Below are 23,847 nucleotides of genomic sequence, written 5' to 3'. Positions count from 1 at the left end.
TGAACCCTGGGGAAAGGGAAGGAAATCCACACAGGCCTCCGTAGGGGATGCAGACAGCAGCAAGGTGACTGAGCCAGAAGGGAGGCTCTGGGTACCCATGGAGGGGTGTGGGGGGCAACAAGAGGCAGCTGAGCCGAGAGACTAGAACAGCAGGCACCAGGTCACTCTGAGAGTGGAGATAAGCTGAGGACCCCCAGGACTCCCCCAAGCCTGACATAGGAGACTTCAGAGGGTGAAACAGGGGGACTCCAGGAACAGCAGAGGGCGGGAGACCATGGTGAACACAGGCCTGCCCCTCTGGCATGAGGTTGATGGCCAATGCACAGAGGTCAGGCATCTGCTAGCCCTTGGACTTGAACCTCAGTGACCTTGCATGGATTTGCTGGTGGCGAAACCACACCTTCCCACGAGATGCAGAAAGGGGCTCTCCTCAACCACGAGCCTTGGTCATCCCAGGAGCTCGGAAAGACTGGGCCAAGGACATCTGAGTAACTTCCAGATCCTGCTCCCCTCTCCAGGAACACAGGGACCCTTCTCTTCTCGCCCTCCAAAGCCACAGTGAAATGTGTATTAGCTGGTTTTGCTGGCCCACCATCCGCTCCCCTTTCTCTGGAAACTGCCCCTAACTCTCTTTGGGGGAAGTCCATCCCTCACTCTTCCTCCACATTGTTCAGGGAAGGCCAACCCCAGCCCCCAGCTTTAGGTGCTGACATTCAGCCCTGGGATTTTTCCTGGAATGTCAGAAGAGTCATCCTCTCCTTCCCTTGGGTTTGCTTCGTGAACACGATGTGAACCTGGAGCCAGCGAGGCCATCTTGTCTCCCCAAAAGAGAGAGCTTGCCTGAGAAAAAAGATAGCACAGAGAAACAGTATTTTGTGACCTTAACCCTTTAAGGTTTTTTTTTTTAAGATTTTATTTATTTATTTGACATCAGAGATCACAAGTAGGCACCAATATCATAGCAAAAAGGCCAGAAGGATAAACGTGGGTAGGTCTTCTGCACAGAGGAAGGGCAACTGTCTTTGAAAAACAGTAAAGCAAATTCTCTTTCATTCCTTTTTTGTCCTCGGTTTCTTTTGTGACCATGACACAGGGTCCTTGCTGCCCTCAAGATCAAGTCTAAATGTGTTAACACGATCTGTCCCTGAAGAGCCATTCAGGCTCTTCTCTTACCACTTCCAGTCCCACCAGCTACTTTTCAGCCAAGCCAGCCTCCCATAAATTCCCCATTACAGCTTTACTCTGGCACATGTGGTTACCCACGCCTCCATCTTTCCACTTTGTCTAGCTCACTCTTCCTTGACTCTGCCATCCACTTCTCCTGGGGGCCCTCCCCAAGCTCCATACTCACTAAGGACCCTCCCCCCAAGGCTCCCCCAGCCTAGCATTGACCACTTATCTAGTGACCACTACCTAGCACAGGACCCAACAGGGAAAAGACTCCAGAAAGCACTGGGTGGATGAATGAGATAAAGATGAACAAACAAGGCCAGGACAGGGTTTGTTTCACTCCTGTGTCCCAGGCACCTAGCACAGAGCATGGAATAAAAAGAAGTTCATGGGAGGTATGTTCAAAGAATGAGAACAAAAGTGAAAGTGAGATAAAAACATATCAGCTTGGTGAAGAAAGGACACATTATTCAATCAATGCTGTTGGGACAAGCGGACAGCCAACTGCAAGAGAAAATAAAATAAGGATCCCTACCTTACACCTAATACCCCAAACTGCAGATGCATCAAAGACTTAAACGTGTACACAAACAGGACTATAAAATTACTAGAAGAGGAGCGCCTGAGTGGCACAGTCGGTTGAGCATCCAGGTCTTGGTTTCAGCTCAAGTCATGATCTCAGGGTCCTGGGATTCAGCCCAGCAATGGGTTCGGCACTCAGTATGGAGTCTGCTTGATATTCTCTCTCTCCCTCTGCTCCTCCCTCTTGTGCTGTCTGTCTGTCTGTCTCTCTCTCTCTATATATATATATAAAAGTCTAAAAAAAAAAAATGACGAGAAGAAAATAGAAGAGAAACCATTTATTATCTAGAAATAATCTTTCTAAATACACCATAAAACCTAAAGGTAATAAGAGAAAAAAATGAAGAGATTTGACTAAGGTTTAAAAAAAAAAAAAGGTTTTACATGCTAAACAACAAAACACAATAAACAAAGTCAAATGACAATGTTGGAAAAAAAGATTTATTTTCTCACAGAAAGAGCTCCTGTAAATTAATTAGATGAACACACCCCCCCCCAATGACTTGCTAGAAAAACGGGCTGAGACTTCAGAGTGATTACTGAAAAATTCAAATGGCTCTTCTACAGATGAGAAGACGTACACCTCTGTTTGCAGGGAAGTACTAATGGAAACTGAAAACGAGAAATTGATTTCTACCTCTTGAACTGGAAGAGATCAAGTGGCCTGGCCTTGTCTGTGGGCAAAGGAAGGGGACCATGCTGCTCAGTGGGGAGGGGACTCTGGGTGGCAAGCAACGATAATACCCCAGAACATCCTCACTCACATCCCCAGAACACACACCCAGGGAATAATTACAGGGAGACACACCTGCGTGGTAGCTAAATCAGCGTCCGCACAACCTGCTGCTCCTATACACTCTTACCAAATTTTCAAAAAACTTAGCACAGTCTTTATAAACTTTGAGACTGTCCTATCCACTTTTCCATCGTAAGTCAAAATAACTGCAAAGAGCATGAACTTCTGGCATTTGAGAGATACTGACTTTTTTTTAAATTATTTTTTATTTTTTATTTTTTTAAGATCTTGTTTATTTAACAGAGACCACAAGTAGACAGAGACAGGCAGACAGGAGGGGAAGCAGGCACTCCCCCATGCTGAGCAGGTAGCCCCATGCGGGGCTCGATCCCAGGACCCTGGGATCATGACCTGAGCCAAAGGCAGAGGCTTTAACCCACTGAGCCACCCAGGCGCCCCAAAATTTTCCATGCCCAACATGCGGCTTGATCTCACACCCCTGAGATTGAGTTGCATAGCTACCGACTGAGCCAGCTGGGAGCCCTCACCGCCCCCACCCCCAGTTTTTTTGACCAGTCACATGCCTTCATAAGGTGGGCTGGAATATGTGTTTGTCATAGACATCTCAAATTGTTCTTTTGTGATTCTTGAGGTTTTCACACGTGGAGCAAGGCATCATTGTATGACTAGAAAGGAGGAAGAGATTTCTTTCCATACTTTACATCCCCCCTATCTTTTCTGGAGAGCTGGGCCATCGGAAAGGGAAGAAAGGAAGGAAAACCCAGCAGATTCCTCAGGCAAGTCAGGTGCAGTTAGAGATCTGGAAAGGATTCCCTTAAAACCTTCCGAGCAGGAGTGCGGGGATGGGGTGGATGTGGGGCACGTGTACCTTGGTCCAAAGGCTGCCTGCTAAGTGCCACATAAGCTGGAGCACTGCTGCCGGCATCCTTTGGATAAGCACAACCCAGAAATAACCTCCATGTCCACCAACAGGGCCCTGGTACATTCACACTCTGTACTAACTGCTATGAAAAAGAACGTGGGATGGATTTTCAAGGTATGCTGTGAAGAAGAAAAAAAACTGGACACAAAAGAGAGTGAATAAATATACTGCCATTTATGTGAATTAAACACCACATACCTAGACTATGCTTGGTCATGCACAGAATACCTCTGGAAGGTGGCTGGGGGTGACCTCTGGTGGCTCCCCCTCTGACCTCTGGCCTCCTACTCTTCCATTCACCTTCTGGCCTTAGGTATGCTCTGCCCTCAGGGCCTTTGCACTTACTATGGCTTATGCCTGAAACACACTTCTCCAAATAGCCACACTTCCTCACTTTACTCCAGTCTCTAATCAGTCACTCACCTCATCGGAGAAGCCTTCCTAAACCCAACCTCACAGAGCATTTACCTTCTCCCATCACACCTAATCCTTCCTTGCTTCATTCTTTCCTACTCATTGCCACCAGACACAGAATATATTTTACTTCCTTAACTTGTTTATTATCTGTCTCCTATCAGGAGAAGCTCAATACTATACTGACAGCAGAGACTCGGGTCTTTTATTAAATGGATACAGCCCCAGTGCCTGGCAGGTAGGCGTTCAACAAATATTTCTTAATGAAAAAAGAAAAGAAGGAAGACAGGCAGGTGGGAAGGCAGGCGGGGATGGGAAACATATGTACTTTCTACCACATTCAATCCTTTTTTACCACCTAAATTTTTCTACCATGTACATTACTGCTGTTCGTAATGGAATTAAAATTAGAAATCAGCTAACAATAAGAAATCTAAAAAGGCCCCTATATTTGGAAATTAGACAATATACATCTGAATAACCCATGGATCAAAGAAGACATCACAAGAGAAACTAGAAAATACACAGAACTGAATGACAATGTAGACACAACACATCAAATTCTGTTGGATGCATCTGAAGTAGTGCTTAGAGAGGTACTTGGCTGGCTAAGTCAGTAGAACAAGCAACATTTGATCTCAGGGTCATGAGTTCAAGTCCCACCTTGGGCATAGAGCCTACTCAAAAAATAAAGCAGTGCTTAGAGGGAGATTTATATTTAAATATACAAAAAAGAAGAAAGTGGGCACATAGGTGGCTCACTAGGCTAAGTGTCTGCCTTTGGCTCAGGTCATGAACTCAGTGTCCTGGGACTGAGCCCAACATCAGACTCCTTGCTCAGTGGGGAGCCTTCTTCTCCCTCTTTCTCTGCCTGCCACTCCCCCTACTTATGCTCTCTATGTCAAACAAATAAAATCTTTTAAAATTTTTTTAAAAAAGAAGGGGTGCCTGGGCAGCTCAGTGGGTTAAAGCCTCTGCGTTAGGCTCAGGTCATGATCTCAGGGTCCTGGGATCGAGACCCACATCCAGCTCTCTGCTCAGCAGGGAGCCTGCTTCCCCCTCTGTATCTATCTGTCTGTCTCCCTACCTACTCGTGATCTCTTTCTCTCAAATAAATAAATAAAATCTTTTTAAAAAATTTTTTAAAAAGAAGAAAGCAATAATCTAAGATTCTTTTTTTTAAAAAGATTTTATTTATTTATTTATTTGACAGAGAGAGAGAGAGAGAGAGAGAGACCGTGTGAGACAGACAAATGAGAGGAAAATAACAAGGTCAAAAGTGATTCTTTGAGGGGCGCCTGGGTGGCTCAGTGGGTTAAGCTGCTGCCTTCGGCTCAGGTCATGATCTCAGGGTCCTGGGATCGAGTCCCGCGTCGGGCTCTCTGCTCAGCGGGGAGCCTGCTTCCTCCTCTCTCTCTCTGCCTGCCTCTCTGCCTACTTGTGATCTCTGTCAAATAAATAAATAAAATATTTAAAAAAAAAAAAAGTGATTCTTTGAAATACATACTAATAAACCACTAGCAGGACTAGTTATCAAGAATAAAGAGGGGCACCTGGGTGGCTCAGTGGGTTAAAGCCTCTGCCTTCAGCTCAGGTCAGATCCCCAGGGTCCTGGGATCTAGCCCCACATCGGGCGCTCTGCTCAGCAGGAAGTCTGCTTCCTCCTCTCTCTGACTACCTCTCTGCCTACTTGTAATCTCTGTCTGTCAAATAAATAAATAAAATCTTTAAAAAAAAAAAAGAATAAAGAAAAAAAACATAAATTACCATTATCTGGCATGAAAGAGGAGACATTACTACAGATCCTACGATTATTAAAAGAACACAACAGGAGGGGCAGTCTGGCTCAGTCTGCCAGTGTGCGACTCTTGTTATTGGGATCATGAGTTGGATCCCCACGTTGGGTGTAGTGATTACTTAAAAAAATAAAATCTATAAATGAGTACTAAAAGAATATGAAATGGTTTATGCCAACAAATTCAACAACTTATATGAATGCTATATATGTTAAAAATACATAATTTATGAAAACTGATACAAAGAAGTAGAAAATCTTAACAGTCCTATAAATACTAAGAAAATTGAATTTTGTTTTGTTGGTCTTAAAGATCTGATTAGAATTAATTATAATATAGTTGACAAGAAAATCCAGTTATTTCTGTGACACCTGACACTTCAATAATCATAGTATTAAGTGACGGCCTTATACCAGAACATAATATACCAAATAAACAAGCCTAATCAAAGAGACTTCATTTACAATTTAAATCTTGGGGCAGTTTGCTAAAAAATCTCCTAAAGTTATAAAGCACACGCTTAAATAACATTATAGATCATGATGAAACTTAAAAATTATTTAATCAAGGTGATAGTAAGAGATTCTAAAGGCAAATATGTAGGGTTATATAGTTGTTAGCAAAATTTGTAATATTGAGAAGTTTTAACTTTAAGTAGTCAAAGACCTGATAAAGACAAAACCTAAGTTTTGGTTTTCTGGGCAGTCAAAAGAGGGGAAAAAAAACTTTGTTTACATTTTTTAAAAGATTTTATTTATTTGTTTGACAGAGAGAGAGCACAAGTAGGCAGAGAAGCAGGCAGAGAGAGAGAAGGAAGCAGGCTCCCTGCTGAGCAGAGAGCCCAATGCAGGGCTCAATCGCAGGACCTTGAGATCATGACCTGAGCCAAAGGCAGAGGCTTAACCCACTGAGCCACCCAGTGCCCCATTTTCATTTTCTTATCTGAGAAAACTTTGTCCTTTTTTTTAAGAGAAAAAAGCAGAATTTCAATCCTATACCAGTATACTTAAAAATCGATTTATTTCTATCTTAGTCCATCCTGACCACATATAAAATTCCTTTCCAAAGATAGGAAATTGAATGTTATTAAAAACCTTCCATTGGGGCACCTGGGTGGCTCAGTGGGTTAAAGCCTCTGCCTTCATCTCAGGTCATGATTCCGGGATCCTGGGATCGAGCCCCACATGGGGCTCTCTGCTCAGGAGGGAGCCTGCTTCCCTCTTTCTCTCTGCCTGCCTCTCTGCCTACTTGTGATCAATCTTTGTCTGTCAAATAAATAAATAAATAATAAATTAAAAATAAAAACCTTCCCTTAAAGAAAAATGAAAGCCCAGATGGACACTTATATCAAATATTTAGGGAGGAAATCATTTCAATTTTATACAAAATCTTGCAGAGAACAGAGAATGAGGGAACATTTTCCCAATTTTTTAACAGGGTCAGCAAAACCATGATATTAAAGCCTGTTAAAGACATTACAAGAGGGCGCCTGGGTGGCTCAGTGGGTTGGAGCCTCTGCCTTCGGCTCAGGTCATGATCCCAGGGTCCTGGGATCGAGCCCCGCATCGGGCTCTCTGCTTGGCGGGGAGCCTGCTTCCTCCTCTCTCTCTCTGCCTGCCCCTCAGCCTGCTTGTGATCTCTGTCTGTCAGATAAATAAATGAAATCTTTAAAAAAATAAATAAATAAAATAAAGACATTACAAGAAAATAAAATTCTGTAATATATCACTCATGATCACAGGTATTAAAAAAAAAATCTTTAGGAAAATATTGGCAAATCAAAGCCACCAATATATAAAAAGGATCACATACCATGACCTAGCAGCATTTATCCAGGAATACAAGACTGATTTAATATTCTTTAAAAAAAAAAAAAAAGATAGCTTGCATTCGTGGTAGCAATAGAACTGTGGTTGCCAGCCTCCAAGAGAGCCCCCGATAATCCCCATCTCCCCGCATTTACAGCCTTATAGTCCTTTCCCACATTATGCTAGAGTTGGTCCGTGTGACCAACAGCATATGGCCCAGTGGTGTATGTCACATCCACAGTTACGTTATAAAGACGCTGACTCTTCAGTCTTTGTCATTTTCAGTCTCGGATCATTCTCTTTGGGGGAAGCCAGCAGCTAGGCCATGAGTAGCCCTAAGGAGAAGTCCATGGGCAGAGCAACTGAGCCCTTGGCCTGAGAGCCAGTGAAGAACTGAGCCCCGCCATCGACCAGGCCAATGAGTCAGCCAGGAAGCAGACCTCCCAGCGCCTGGCGAGCTTTCTGTTTGAGACACTGCGCCAGAACCACTCAGCAAGGCCACTCCTGAATTCTTAGGAACTGTGTGAGATAATAAATGTTTATTATCCTACGAAAAAGTACTCAACATCACAATTCATCAGAGAAAAGCAAGTGAGTTGTCATTTTACACCAACAGGAATGGCTAAAATTAACCTATGAAAACAAGGATTATTGGCAAGGACATAGAACAACCAGACCCATGGGAAAACTCTTTGGTGGTTTCTTATAAAATGAAGACTGCCTTTATCTTTGGGGGTGCTTGGGGGGGCTCAGTCAGTTGAGCATCTGATTCTTGGGTTCCAACATGATGTGAGTCGTGGGATCAAGCCCCACATCTGGCTCGGCGCTCAGCATTGAGTCTGTTTGTCCCCCTCTCTCTCCTGCTCCCCTTGCTCTCTCCCTCTCTCTCCAAATAAATAAATAAAAATCTTAAAATTAAAAAAAAAGAATTAACTTTATCTTTATCATATAACTCAGACATCTCACTTCTAGGCATTCACCCAAAAGAAATGAAAACACACTTGTACAAGAATGTTCACAGTAGCCTTGCTGGTAATAACAAAAAAAAAAAGAAAAAGGACACCCAAGGGTCCAAATGTCCATCATTAAGAGACTAGATAAACCAAGTAAAGCAGGCTCACATGTTGGAATAAAAGATACATAGGAAGAGCAGCAGAAGAAACAAACTATCATACCTGCAAGCAGGCTCACATGTTGGAATAAAAGATACATAGGAAGAGCAGCAGAAGAAACAAACTATCATACCTGCAGCAGAAATAGCTCTAAAGCAGCCTGTGAACAAAGGCGAAGCTTAACGACAGGTAAAACTGATGTATAGTGAGGGCGGTCCCACAGGTGACAGAACAGGAAAGGGAGGAAACCCCAGGGGTGATGGAGATGTTTTAGAACTTGGATGTTGGTTACGTGGGCATATGCATTTATCAGTACTCACTGAATGAGACATTTTATTTTATTTTTCTTGGAGAGAGGGAGAGTACGTGCACGAGTGGCAGGGAGGGGTGGGGGGAGAGGGAGAGAACCCTAGGCAGATGCCACACTGAGCACAGAGCCCCACATGGGGCTCGATCCCAGGACCCTGAGATCATGACCTGAGCCGAAGGCAGAGGCTTTAACCCACTGAGCTACCCAGGCGCCCCTAAACTACACCTTTTAGATCTGTACATTGTGTTGTATAGATATTGTACAATAAATGACATGCAAAATATAAAATTAAAATTAAACGCAAGAGGAATGTGGGAGCCAAGGGGTTGATTTCTTATTCTTTGTTCCTCAGGGAACTTGCTCCTGGCTCTGAGACATGTCCCCACTCAAAAAAACCAGGACAATCACATAAATTCCCTAATAAAGTGATTAATATTTGCTGAGATCATAGGAACCATAATGAATGAAAACTGTTATCATCAGTTAAGAAATCATCAGTTAAGGGCGCGTGGGTGGCTCAGTGGGTTAAGTCGCTGCCTTCGGCTCAGGTCGTGATCTCAGAGTCCTGGGATCAAGTCCCGCATCAGGCTCTGCTCAGCGGGGAGCCTGCTTCCTCCTCTCTCTCTGCCTGCCTTTCTGCCTACTTGTGATCTCTCTCTGTCAAATAAATAAATAAAATCTTAAAAAAAAAAAAAAAAAGAAATCATCAGTTAAGAAATTATGATCAAGAGGGTTTCGAGCCGGGCCTTGTCCAGGAAGGCCCTTCCTGGCTGTGTTCCAGTCCACTACACGCCCACCCCAACACTGCCCCAGGCATTTCCAGACTCAAGCTTCCACCCCCGGACAGAGGGACGTGGTCCCCTCCTCCATCACTGCCTCTGGAGACAGCAGGGACACATGCTGCCACCAGTCAGCAGAGGGGACACGACTGGCTCTGTGTACCCAGCATCTAGGGGAATCCCATGTCCCCCACACTGGGTCCGAAGGATTCAGCAGTGACGAACCCTGCCCTTCAGACAGGCCCATCAGGCTGCCTTCCTTGGGCATGACGACTGGCTCAAGATGGGCATGAGCCATCTGGACCACCGAGATTCAGCCTGGGAATCTGGGTGGGACTGCTGGGAAGAGGGACCTCTCTGGGCCCCAGAATCACCAGGCAGGTAATTAATATCCTCAAATGTGAGCTACACGAAAGCAGAGGATTTTTGTTGGTTTTGGTGACTGCAGAGTTAGTCAAACTTCCTAGAATAGTTCCTGGCATCCAGCGGCCACTAAGCGAGGCTCCGTGGAGTGAATGGATTATACAAGCATGTCCTTGTCCCAGAGAATAACCCCACCGCTGGCCCCCACTGATACACGGAGAGACTACCTCGACTCAGTACACGTGGCATCGGGGAGTTTCGGAGGCACAAGGGAGGCAGCTCAAGGCTAAGGGTGCTCAGAGTCGGATGGTCCTGGATTCAAGTCCTGCCTCTGCTACTTACTTGCTGTGACCTTGGGCGAATTTCTCCACCTCTTGGCATCTCCAGTTCCTCCTTCTCAAAATGGAGATCGTTCTTCCTGGCTTGTGGAGAAGCTGGCACATTCAGGGCTTTGCATGAACTTACATCAGGTCACTGAACAGCTCTGCTCAGTTTCTTCAGCCATTAAGGTAGTGTTCATGACCAGTAAGGCGACTTTATATTATTCTTTTTTTTTTTAAGATTTCTTTTTTGTTTGGGGCGCCTGGGTGGCTCAGTGGGTTAAAGCCTCTGCCTTCGGCTCAGGTCATGATCTCAGGGTCCTGCGATCGAACCCCACATCGGGCTCTTGCCTTCGGTTCAGGTCATGATCTCAGGGTCCTGGGATCGAGCCCCGCATCGGGCTCTCTGCTCAGCAGGGAGCCTGCTTCCTCCTCTCTCTCTGCCTGCCTCTGTGCCTACTTGTGATCTCCATCTGTCAAATAAATAAATAAAATCTTTAAAAAAAAAAAAAAGATTTCTTTTTTGTTTTTAAATAATCTCTACACCCCATGTGGGGCTTGAACGTATAGCCCTGAAATCAAGAGTTGTGTGCTCTACTGATTGAGCCAGTCAGGTGCCCCTGCTGTATACAATTCTCTACTGTCTTATTTATAATATCCTTCCCTGCTGTTAGAGTCTAGAAGCACCATTCAGCCCCCTGACCTCCCAGATAGCAAGTTGTGGCATGAGACTCAATTCTGGCCAATAAACAGTGAAGGAAGTCTCTTGGGGGCTTCCGGGAAAAGACTCTTCTATCTGAAGAGCACGCTCGCATTTCCCAGCCCCACCCCATCCCTCAACACACACACACACACACACACACACTCACATACACATACACTCCCTCCCTTGGACACTGCTGTATAAAGGCATAATGTTTGAATCTCCAGCAGCCCTCTGAAGCCTTGAGGAGAGGTACTGTCTGAACACGAAGATGGTAGAGACAGAAAGAGTCCCGGGTCCCTAAGGACACCAACAAGCCACCAAACCAACCACAGAGTCACCTTCCTCCACGAACAATAAATATCCTTTTGATTTAGGTTTAATTAAATTTCCTGGCTGGGTTTTCAATTAAGCACAAAGGAGCACCAACCGATTCGTATCTTGCTCTTTCTTTCACAATAAGCACATATGACTTTTGTAAATTTAATAAGTTGCTTCAGAAAACTTCAAAGGAGGGGCACCTGGGTGGCTCAGTCAGTTAAGCATCTGCCTCCAACTCAGGTCATGATTTCAGGGTCCTGGGATCAAGCCCTGCATTGGGCTCCCTGCTCAGCAAGGAGCCTGCTTCTCCCCGTGTGCGTGCTCTCTCTCTCTCTCTCTCTCTGACAAATAAATAAATAAATAAATAAAATATTTTTAAAAAGAAAACCTCAACAGAGAAGAAAAACCTAAAACCCTGAAATAACAAGCTTTGATCCAATTTAAAGAGAGGTATAATAATGGCTACACACTAGGCCCTCAGCAGAGGGTAGCTGCTGTGGCTTTATGCTCATCGAAGGCAGGGCCTTGGTGGGTTTGACAGCAGAGGGACAGCTTAGTACACAAGGGGACTGAGGGAGCTCCTGAGGCCATCACCAGCTCTGTGGGGGTATGAGCTAGGGCTGACTGGAGCTGGAGAACAGGAAAAGAGGAGGAGCCAAGAAGCTGGAAGGCAGGTAGGACTCCAGGGAGGGACAGAGGCACATCCTAGGGAGGCCGAGCCTTCAGGGAAGGTCTCTCAGGAAATGACTAGAATCTCAAGGAGGGATGAGCACAGAGGAGTAGACAAGGTATTTCTCTGGGGCACAGGAAGAAAATGTCAGAACTTCTGGTTATGCTTATGTCTTGAAGGAGGAAGAGGGAAGGAAGAAGAAGGAAAAGGGAAGAGTAACAAGATAAGGGAATGCGGGGAGGAAGAGAAGAAATCGAGCTTTTCTAGTGCCTCTCTGCAGACAGGTGTCATCAGCAAACCCCAGATGCTGACAGCACAAGCGCCCTCTCCTGGACACTCTGCGTAATGCAGCCCAGGCGGATGGACTCCTGGGGGATATTCCCAGACTGTGATTCAAACCAGCGGGCACAAAAGGCCTTCCTAAAAAAGACTCCTGCTCGGAAACCATGGGCTGAAGATTTAACAATGTGAGCTCTGGCAAATTCCAACAAGTGCCTCTGCATATGAAGGGTGGGCCTGAAAAAGGAGCAACGGGATTAAATGGGGATTAAATGGAGCCCAGGGCACGCTTCTCTCATTTGGCTCTCTTTACCTCCCTTAGGTCTTTGCCAGCTCTGACAGCTGAACACAAAGAATGTCAAAACTAGACTCTTACGAAAGGCTACACCAAGAGTTTCCAAATGTATTTAACAATGTCTGCGTAAGAAAATATTTTTAACGAGAGCAAAAATATTTGGGCGGCCATAAATACATAAACTAAAATATTTTTAAAATATTAATTCCAGGGATGCCTGGGTGGCTCAGTGGGTTAAGTGTCTGCCTTGGGCTCGGGTCATGATCCCAGGGTCCTGGATCAAGCCCAGCTCAGGCTCCTTGCTCAGCGGGGAGCCAGCTTCTCCCTCTGCCTGCTGCTCCCCCTGCTTGTGCCCTCTCTCCCTCTCTGACAAATAAAATCTTTAAAATATGTATATTAATTCCACACCTCCCAATTTTTAAAAGAGATTTTATTTGTCAGAGAGAGAGAATGAGTATAAGCAGGGGGGGCAGCAGAGGCAGAGGGAGAAGCAGGCTCCCTGCTGAGCAAGGAGCCTGATGCTGGACTTGATCCAAGACCCTGGGATCATGACCTAAGCTAAAGGCAGATGCTTAACAGGATGAGCCACCCAGGCATCTCTGCCACACTTTCTAGTTTTTTAACGTTTTAAAATGCATACAACATATTCACTGTATTATAGTGCTGACCACACACACACACACACACACGGAGAATGCGCAACATGTTTCCTTACCAAGAGACCATAATAAAAGCAGCGTTTGGAGGTCACCAGCAGCAGCCTGGCTATCAGGCAACAGAACTCCTGTGGTGCTCTCGAGATTATAAATAGACTCCAGGGAAGTGGTTTTTCAAATGTTCATGCGATCCTCCAGACAATGTTAAAAATAAAAACGTCCAGCCCTTCCTTCCCTAGATGGACCCAATCAGGACCCACAGGTGGCCCTACTGGGTAGCTAGGGGGAGCACCCCACAAAACTTTTCTTCCCCTCTTCAGATGTCTGTCAGCACACCAATCCTCTCGGCAGCTACGTTTCATCTGGTATTTATTTAGTCCTTGTACTGAGCTCTGAATGTCAACTGTGTCATTTCTCAAAGTTCTAGTTGGTTCCTGTTCCAACTTCCTGGTAATTTCTGATTGCACTCATGTTTCCATAGTCCTATTTTATCCTTTTCCCATATGAACATATTTTATACCCACATCTGTTCATTCTGATAGTCACAGTGGAGGTCTTGACCTTCCACGTTTTGTGTCTGCTGACTCTCACTCTTGGTGCCTCTTTTTCTGTACAGTGTGTAATTCTGTATCACGAGATAGGCCCCAACTCCACCTGAAGGAATTCTCCAAGGCTCACTCAGAGGGAGCACTCCTCCAGAGAGGGCTTGTCCTTGTCAGGTGCACACAGACCTGGATTCACTCTCAGCTTGCAGTTTCCCGCCTTTCAGAGAGCATAATTCAGTCCCCCAGGCCCACAAGAGGGACAGGCAGTAGGCAGTGTTCTCAGAGGAGACATTTTCCATCTCCATCCACCTCTAAGGCTGTGCCTTTCCATGGTGGGTTTTTTCCTAGTTCACCCTGTCTCCAAAGGGTACTTTTCCTGGGATCTGGTTTTACAAAAGATGGTCCCCGGCCCAGTGTTCCCACAGGATAGCCGCTGTCTCCAAGACCATGTGCATCTGCCCATATCCCCAGGAGTATATAAGGCACTTTCAGTACTTAACTCCCCTCCTTGGCTCCCTGCTCCTGCTTTCTCCTTGCTCTGGGAGGAGTCAGTTTCCTTCCCTGCAGGTACACCATTCCTTTCAAAGGATGCTTTAAGTATTCTGCGAAGCATAAGGTAGTGGGAGGCCCTCTACTCCGCCACACTGCCTTCTCTCTGCTTGACTCAGAGAGAGAACTCCAACTCCAGTTCCTAATCAGACACACAGGGTCACTGCCCCCTGCTAGTGAGAAGCATTCACGGGAAAGCCCAGAGCCTTCCACCTGTGGTCAGCCTGTGAGCGCTGACTGAGGGAAGAGGGACCCATACCACGGGCAGGCGGGAAGTACTGACTGCAGGCCAGGAGTGCACGAGAAGGATCTCAGTGGAAGGTTTTGCATTAAGAGGACAATGAGGATGAAGACAGAAGCAATGGCCACAATGCCTGGCATTTCTAGCCACTCAACAAACGTTTATGCGGCACTTCAGGGCTGGGGCACTGTTGAACACTCCACGGGTAGGAACCCATGGAATCAGCCTAATAATATGGGTACAGACAGCGAAACTGAGGCCCAAAGAAGCTCAGTGGCCTGGCCAGGATGACAAGGAACGTGGCGGGACTGGGATCCACACACAGGCGGCCTAGCTCCAGAGGAGGGGTACTTGGTGGATCAGAACAGAGCTCAGGAGGCTGAACTCAAGGTGTGAGCAGGGGAGAATTCTTTTCCTCACCTGTTTCGGCTTCCAGAGGCTGCCTGCACACCTGGCCCACCACCCCTCCTCCACCTTGCAGACCAGCCCGGCAGCATATTCAAATCAGTCCCTTTCCCACCTCCATCTTTCACTTACAAGGACCCTTATGATTACACTGGCCAGCCTGGATAAGCCAGGACATTCTCCTTAGGCCCAGATCCTTGATTTAATCACATCGGTAAAGTCCCCTCTGTCGTGGAAGTGACACATTTAGCAGGTTCCTAGGATTAAGATGGGGACATCTCTAGGGGGCAATTTGCTGCCTACCATGAGTAGTACACTAGAAAAAGGACCAGTATACTCTAAAGGAATAGGCAGAAACAAACTGGAATTTTCCCACTGCCCAGACACACCCCATGGCCCCTCTGGAAAACATCAGCGCTGCCCTCAGCAAGAGCGGTCCCAACCCGCCCAGCATCACCAACCTTTTATTTTTTTCTCCCCCAGATATCTGCCGTGTTTAAAAAGATCCTTGCCAGCACACAGGCTCTCCTTTGCTCTCCCACTGCTTTCTTGCAGTGGATTCAATAAACTTGTGTCTCCTTTGTTGGGCCTCGGATGAATTCTTTCACTGCCCAGCCCGTGCTGCAGGCCCCCACCCAATGCGGCTGCCCCATTTTGGTGGCCCTAGTGAGGACCCTCTGCAGCCTAGGACTCTCCCCTGATTCTCTGGGAATTTCCTGGCACTTCCCCTCGGTGAGGATCCGAAGTCCCAGGGGGAGCCAGCCTGCCTGCCCTTGCCCCAAAGGGTGCAGGATTTCCCTTTACCCTTTGAAGGGATCCTTCCCTCCCTCTCCTTTCTCTTTTTGGCCCTTCGACAGCCTGACCCTCATACCCTCAGACAACACACTACGGACTCAGATGGGACCCTCCCCTGATGCCGGCTCTCAGCCACTTTCCTCCTCCTCCTCTCCACCTTTTCCCTTCGTTCCCGTGGGTCTAGCCACCATCTTGATATACAGACACATTCCTAAGCGTCTGAGTGAATCCACCAATTCCATATATGAGTCGTGGTCCAACAAGAATTCCAGCCCATACCATCCCAGGGTCCCCTTTCCTAAATCCCCTGGCTCTCTCTGGCCACCAAGGAAGTTCCCCGAAATCATCTATCAGCATGTTAAACTAACACCATGCTCTGGTCTGTCACTGCACAGAACCCCTGCTAGACCGCCATGTCTAGGAAGGGACAGTCCCCACCCCCCACCATGAAGCAGCTACTGAAGATGAGAACTCTGCCCCAGTGCCAGAGATCTGTCGTTGTCCATCTGTGGCTGGGGGGTGGGGGTGGGGGGGCAGTCTAAGGCCACTTTTAGGCAACAGGCTTGAGCAGTGGAAACTTGAGTAAGCTCAAAGGGCCCATGGTGACCCTCTGGCTGAATGCATAGGCCCATTAGACAGCCCACCTGGAAATATCCATAAGCCCCAGCTGCCCAACAGGTTACTTATAACCAGGCACAGGTACCAAAAAAGGAAAATTCCACATGTTCCCCTACCTCCTCACTCCCCCTCTTAACTGTAGCCCCCACCACTGCCTCCTGGCAGACGGACAGTCTCTCCTTTGCTGTCCTGCCCACTACTCCCTCGCTGTGTATCCAATAAATTTCTATCGAAAGAAAGAAAGAAGGATCCCTGCCTCCCCACCACAGTGCATCACGGATGATCTATGCTCCTGCATTTACCATTCACACCCACCACTCCGGCCTCTGCTGGGGGAAGACAGCCGGCCCACCCTGCTGAGTCAAAAGAACTTCAGCCAGAGACACAGATGCTAGATGTGCTGGTCAGCACTGGAGGCCTGACCCAGAGCACACAGCTGCTATCAGCTCTGGAAAATTCCGATCACACAGGCGGGGGAGGGGGGCGCATAGCAAAGGGCAAACAGCAGCATGAAGATGGTAACAACGTGATTTTTGAAGTATCAATATCAGGGGCACCTGGGTGGCTCAGTGGGTTAAGCTGCTGCCTTCGGCTCGGGTCATGATCTCAGGGTCCTGGGATCGAGCCCCACATCGGGCTCTCTGCTCAGCAGGGAGCCTGCTTCCTCCTCTCTCTCTGCCTGCCTCTCTGCCTGCTTGTGATCTCTGTCTGTCAAATAAATAAATAAAAATAAATAAAATAAAAAATAAAGTATCAATATCAGAGCGGTCCAATATGTAATAACATCATGGCCAACTAGACCTATCCCAAACGGAGCTCCTGGTCCTTTCTGTCCAACCAGGTCACGCCCACTCCAGGGGAAATCCTGCCAGCAGGGTCTTCTAAACAAATCTACTGGTTATTCATTACCAAGGGGAAAAGGAAAGGTTCTTTCAGTGGTCACCACCTTAACGGAGGGATCCAAGTCTCCATCACAAATGACGGAACAAACAGACATTAGGAGCCCCCTGAGGTGATGTCCTCAGGACACACCATCATGTGTATGGGGTTCTTGCCAAAGATGCTCAGTGTGAATCAAATCAGAGGAAGTAGTCAGAAAACTCCACGTTGTGAGACACTATGGGACAACTGGCTTGGATTCTTCCACATGTCAACGCCCTTTAAAAAAACAAACAAACAAACAAAAAAAAACAAGAACATGAGTAGAGAGGATGATCAGTAAACTTCTGTAAAAGGCCACAGAGTCGATATTCTAGATTTGTGGGCCACAAAACCCATCTCTGAAGCCACTGACAATATGCAAACCAATGGGTGTGGCTGTGTGCCAATAAAACTTTATTTACAAAGACAGGCTGTGGGCGGGATTGCTGGGCTCTGTAGATTAAAGGATATTAAAGAGGCACGCTGTGCTCGCTTTGGCAGCACATATACTAAAAACAGCCGCTAATCAAAGGCAGTGCATGATCCCTGAGCGGATCTTAGATTAAAAAGAATAATAAATAGGGGCGCCTGGGTGGCTCAGTCAGTTAAGCCTCTGCCTTCGGCTCAGGTCATGATCCCAGGGTCCTGGGATTGAGCCCCCTACCGGGGCTTCCCCCCTCTCTCTCTGCCTGCCTCTCTTCCTACTTGTGATCTCTCTCTCTGTCAAATAAATAAATAAAAATCTTTAAAAAAACAACAACAACAACAACAATAATAAATAGCTAAAAAGGACATTTTGGGAATAACTGGAGAAATCAGATTATGAGCTATATACTAAATATTAGTTATATATTAAATAATATTGGTATCAATATCATTATTATCAATGTTAAACTGCTCAGGTGTGATATCAGTGCTGTATAATATATGAAAATGTCTTCGCTCTGAGACACTGGCTTAAACATTTAGGAGTAAAGTGTTACATCCACAACTTATTTTCCAATTGTTCACCAAAAAAAAGTGTATACATATATAAACACATCCATATACAAGAATGAAGACAAAGCAAATCTGCTGGAAGCTAATAACTAGTGAACTAGGCAGTAAAAGGTATGTAACTGATGACTATCCCATTCTTCCTTTCATTTTTAATAATTATTGTTTTAAGTTTATTTATTTTTTAGTAATCTCTACTCCCAATGTGGGGCTCGAACTCATGATCCTGAGATCAAGCATCGCATGCCCTTCAGACTGAACCAGCCAGGTGCCCCTATACCATTTTTTCCTTCAACTGTTCTGAGGGTCTGAAATTTTTAAAAGAATGGGAGAAGAAAAGTCTCCAGAAACTGACCCTTCCTTCCCACTCACCTCCCACCTTGAGGACCGGGCTCACCTCCTCCCTGCATCCAACCTCTCCCTATGATTGCCAAAGGGATCCCATTAACATATGCCTCAGACCCTGTCCCTCCTCCACTGATACCTTCTGGTGAGACCCATCCACTCAGGAGCAATGTCCACGTAGCCATTCATCAAACCCACCAGGCAAACTCACCTCAGGGCCTTTGCATGTGAGAGAATGCTTTTTCTCAGGTACCTGCACTGCTTGTTCCTTCCTCTCCTCCTATTCTCACTGAGGTCTCCCTGACACCCCATGGAAACTTCCAACCTTCCCCTAGACAGTCCTCTTTTTGCCTCCCTCATGTTTTCTCCAGAGCAAGTACTGCTAGCTAATATAATTCATATTTTAACTATTTATTTTGTTTACTGGCTGGCTACTCCCTCACCCTATCCCCGCCCCAAGAATGTAAAATTCCCAAGGACAAGATTTTTGTGCCTTTGCTTCTTTTCTGTAACCACAGTATCTACACAACAGCCATATCTTGGTGCCACCCACTGACTTAACATTTGAAATCCATTCACTCCTCATAACAACATAAGTATTATTTACAGCATAAATGCACAGAGCCTATACACAAAATATCAGCGCCTACCTCGTAATTTGTGAGGATTTAAGGATGGAAGGCCTGTGAAGTGCTTAGGTAGGGTCTGGCACAAAGCCGAGTGCCCATTAAATGTTGCTATTATATAATACCCATAGTACAGGGGAGAAAACCGGAGCTCCGAAGGGGTAAGTTACTCGGCCGGGGAGTGGTGTGGGTTGTGCGGGTTGTGCAGATGAGAACCCATGCCAGTCTGACCCAAGAAGCCACTTTCTACACCGGGGCGCTAAGACACATCACACGGTTTATGGGAAAGCCAGCGGCAGGAAACAGAAACTCGTTCTGGGATTCAAGTCCTGACCCTGGCATGCACTCCACGTGTGACCTGAGCAATTCACTTCTGGTCTCGAGGCCTGTTTGCTATAAACTGGGGAAGTCATTTCTCCTCCCTGACGTGGGGACAAAAACAAGTGGGGGTCAAAGGAGAGAGCTGTAGGAGAGCACTCTAGTAACCTTCTCCATTCTCAGATCCGCAACTCTGGCAGAGGCCCCACAAAACACCAAAGGACCAAAAATTCTGCAAACTTTGAGCACCCACACTCACAAGGAATAAAGGTACGCTCCCCTTAACCAACTGGCCTTGGTGCTCCCTGCTCCCCCTCGACATCATCCCTGCGGTCTGGTGAGGTTTTCCTCACCCTTCAGATCCCCGCCCAAAGGTCTCCTCTGCCAGAAAACCCTCCCTGAACGCCATGCCAGGTCCGGCACCTCACCGCCCCGGACACGAGGGCAACTGAAGCACGGGGTGGGGTTTTGGAACTCAAATTACCTAAGGGTGGCGGGGCAAACCGGAGCTCGGTCGGGTGAAGTCTCTCCTCAGTCCCGCCCCTAACTCCTCGCGTCCTGGGATGTCCCACCCATATTACTACCTTCTCCCCTACTATTGGCTTGTCTGGACGTCAGCCTCCACGCGCTCTCTTCCTCTATTGGTTTGTATTCCCAACCCAGGGGCCAGCGTCCCGCCCCGCTCCCTGCCCCACGCCTGAGTGGACTATTGGGCAACCCGCATGCCCTTCTTCCAGGACCCCTCCCTATTGGCTGCAGGACTTTGCCGGTTCGGGCTGTGATTGGTTGTAAACAGAAGTCCATCCCCTGAGCAACCACCAGAGAGGGGTTGGAGAATGAAAAGGTTGGAGGGACGTGGGGTCAAACTCACGCTGAGCCGGCGGGAGGCAGATATAGGTCTTGAAGAACTCGCTTCGGCGGGCGGCCTCCTTAATGCGGTTGGCAAGCGGCTTGCTGACCTGCCGGATGCCCAGGTATAGCAGCTTCGCCATAGGGAACGCGCCCACCACCATCTTGGCGGCCGCACGGGGCACGCGCAACCTTGCTGACTGGGCGGGGCGCCTCCGATCTCTCCCTCCTCCCCCGCCCTCTCGTCTCCGTGCGTGCGTGCGTGCGTACGCTCGGGGGTGGAGCACTGCAGGGGCGCTCCCTGATGTCACCGCGTCGCCGCTGACGCCTGACGTCCGATCGCTGAATATGCAAATAAAAGGCGGAAGTGAGGCGGGTCAGGGGGCGGTGCCGTTAAACGGCTGTTCGCTGGAGCGTGGTTGTATTCCCACGCCCGCCTTGGCTGCTGTCACCGTGTTCCTTCGTGACGTCTTGTACTTAGGTGGCTTCCCCGCTTAAGAGAGACTCTTAATTAGTCCTAATTAGGGATAATGAGTCCCAGATACGCTTTCCTCTCAGGTTAGAGCTCTCCCTGGGAATAAGAAGAAACCGACCCTGTAGTGAAACAGACCTGGGCTGGGATCCCAGCTCCACCATTTACTTGCTTGTGATGTTAAGCGAGTGACGTAACCTTTCTGGGCATCAGTATTCCCATCTACAAAATGGGAACTATAAGAACACCTTATTGGGTAGTTGCAAGGCTTGCATGCAAATCTTGAATGTAAAAACAGTGAGGGAACCGTGGTAGGTGCTTAGAATGGTGTCAGGCACAGTATGCCCCCGAGAAGCAGCCCTTATCGCTCTGCTGGTCTGAACACTGTCCTGGGTGCATTTCGTCCCAGAAATAGCGAATCCAGCCCTTTCCTGAGGAACTGACCAGCGGAGGCCCAGAAAGGGCGCCGCGGGAGACGGTCTCTCAGCCCCCAGAAGGTGATGGCCCCATGTCTTGGCTGCTAAAACCACACCCGTTCTCAAGCAGCCCCACTTCCTCCACTGGTGGGCGATGGTCCCCAGGGAGCTGGCTCAAGAAGGAGTTTAAGGACATGTTTCAGGCTGTCGTCCTTTAGCCAGCAGGGAGCAAGATCATATAAACAAGGTCAGGAAAGGGTTGAGAGAAACTTCTGGATGGCGAATCTTGGTGGGTAATTGAGAACGTCTAAGAGAGGGAAAGGGGAAGAGAGAGAGGAGCAGAGGAGCGGTGTGTAGATGGAAACCCCACTGGGGGCCCCTCAGCCTGCAGGGCTTTCCTCAGCATCCACTCCAGCTCCTTTGTGTCCTTGTGTCAAATCCCTGACACAAATAGACCTCCATTTCTCCATCAGTAATAATGATGGCACTGACATGCATGAACCCAGATATTCTAAATTCCTTAAAATACCAAGACTCCATAAAAACAACCTTCCGGGGCGCCTGGATGGCTCCGTCAGTTAAGAGTCTGACTCTTGATTTGAGCTCCAGTCATGATCTCAGGGTCGTGAGATCGAGCCTGACAGGTCAGGTTCTGCACTCAGCTGGGAGTCTGGTTGGGATTCTTCTTCAGCCCCTCCCTCCGTCCCCACTCCCTAACAAATAACTAAAACCTTTTAAAAAAAAAAAACAACAACAACAACAAACAAAAATAAACAAAAAAACCTAACCACAACACTTCCCAAGATCCCTTCTGGACTGAAGGTGTGATAGAGCTTGGGGTCTATTCAAGGTCCATTATCTCCTTGGGATACCCGCCTTCCCATTTTACAGACGGGCCAACTGAGGCCAGGGGAAGAAAAGGATTTACCCAAAGTTCCAGGCATAATCAGGATGGAGCCAAGGCTGGGATTTCTTGAGTCCCAATCAAGTCATCTCCTGATTCCTGGGGGTGGTAGTCAGGGGGCCTAGGAGCCCACTCGGAGGGTGAGGTTCCCAGGATGGAGTTAGGAAACTTCCAAACTGTACGTGACTTTCTTTCTGTTTATTTCATTGCTGCTTCCTCAGCTCCTAGAAAAGTGCCTGGCACACAGTAGATGCTCAATAAATCTTTATTGAATGAATAGGAATGAGCATTTCATGGAGGAGTGAAGTGCAGGCTTTCATCTGATTCTCCCAGGGCACTGTGTTCCAAAAAGTTCTGGCCCCTTACATCTCCATCCCAGTAGCTTTATGGCTTTAAGGTGGGAAAATTACTGGGCCCCAAAGATCCCAGGCTTCCCTCTTTTCTCTCCGCACCCAGTACCAAAGCCCCAACTTCCTGCATCTCAGTGATCCCCCCTCCCTTCTTGTAAAACCATTTTCCTCATTAAGTTCATTTTTTTTTTCTCATTCCCCTCCTCCCTCCTCTTCCTTTCTCTGAGAAGGGTTTCCAGGAACCTCTTCTGGGAACTTCTGGGACAAGGGGGGGTGTGTATGTGTAGGAGGATCTTCACATCTCATCAGGAGCCTGGAGCCTATTATACATCCATTGGGAGGAAGGGAGGGAGGTGACCTAGCAGAAAGGCCAAGGCCTATCCAGAGCTGGGTGCTTGCTCCTGCTCTCCAGCCTGGTTATGGAAGGATGCCCATTCCTGGTGATCCCCGAGGGCCAGGAGAGGGAGGGTGACCCCATCAGCCAAGGCGGGCAGCCTCGGCCACCCTGGGGCATGGGAACAGAGGCAGAGATGGAGAGGGGAGAGAGAGCCCAGGATAACTCCAGCGCTGACTCACTAGCTTTGTGACCCTGGCCTAGTCATTTGGCCTCTCCGGTGACCGCCTTGGAACAGGGCCCGGGATCATTCCGAGAGGTCCTTCCAGTTCAGGGCCCCTGGTCGCCCTTTTTCTCAAGATGGGCAAGGGGCTTGTGTTATATAATCCCAAAAGGCCCTGTGCTTCTTCCATCATTTTGAAGTATGCCTCTAAAACAAATCCCAGAGCTGACCACTGTTCCTTGCTCACCCCACCACCACCCTGCTCAGCTGCGTCCTGGACTACAGCAGTCACCTGTCGCTGGCCTCCTGGCAGCTCCCTTCCCATATTCTGTTTCCCACTCAGCAGCCAGCGGGATCCTGTTAACATTTAAGTCAAATCCCATCCCTCCTCCGCGAAGAGCCCTCTTGTGGTTCTCCTTTATTTCAGAGTAAAAGGCAAAGTCCTCACCAGGACCTACAAAGCCCAAATCAAAAGATCCAAAAAGATCGGCTGGTCCCTTGCCAGTCCCATCAATCATCAACCATTCCTTTCACCCTCCGGCCTCCCTCTGCTCCAGCTGCCCTGCTCCACTTGCTCTCCTTCAAAACTCAGGCACTCTCTCACTCCAGAGGCTTTGCACTGACTGTTCCCTCTGCCCGAAGTCCTCTTCCCCCTGACAGCCCCAGGGCCGCCCTGCACCTGC

The 23,847-nt window shown here is 47.6% G+C and overlaps 1 protein-coding gene across 1 annotated transcript in view; it reads right to left on the bottom strand.

Annotated features, from left to right (window-relative positions):
* Positions 1 to 20,693, bottom strand: part of OPA3 (outer mitochondrial membrane lipid metabolism regulator OPA3) — a 46,178-nt gene extending 25,485 nt beyond the window's left edge. The window contains exon 1 of the mRNA XM_044257099.1: positions 20,488 to 20,693. Coding sequence (XP_044113034.1) covers positions 20,488 to 20,629 — 142 coding nt within the window. The 5' untranslated portion in view covers positions 20,630 to 20,693. The remainder of the gene's footprint in view (positions 1 to 20,487) is intronic.
* Positions 20,694 to 23,847: the final 3,154 nt, after the last annotated feature.

This window comes from Neovison vison, chromosome 7 (genome assembly GCF_020171115.1).
Source record: "Neovison vison isolate M4711 chromosome 7, ASM_NN_V1, whole genome shotgun sequence".
Taxonomy (NCBI): Eukaryota; Metazoa; Chordata; class Mammalia; order Carnivora; family Mustelidae; genus Neogale; species Neogale vison.
This window is presented reverse-complemented; position numbering and strand designations above follow the sequence as displayed.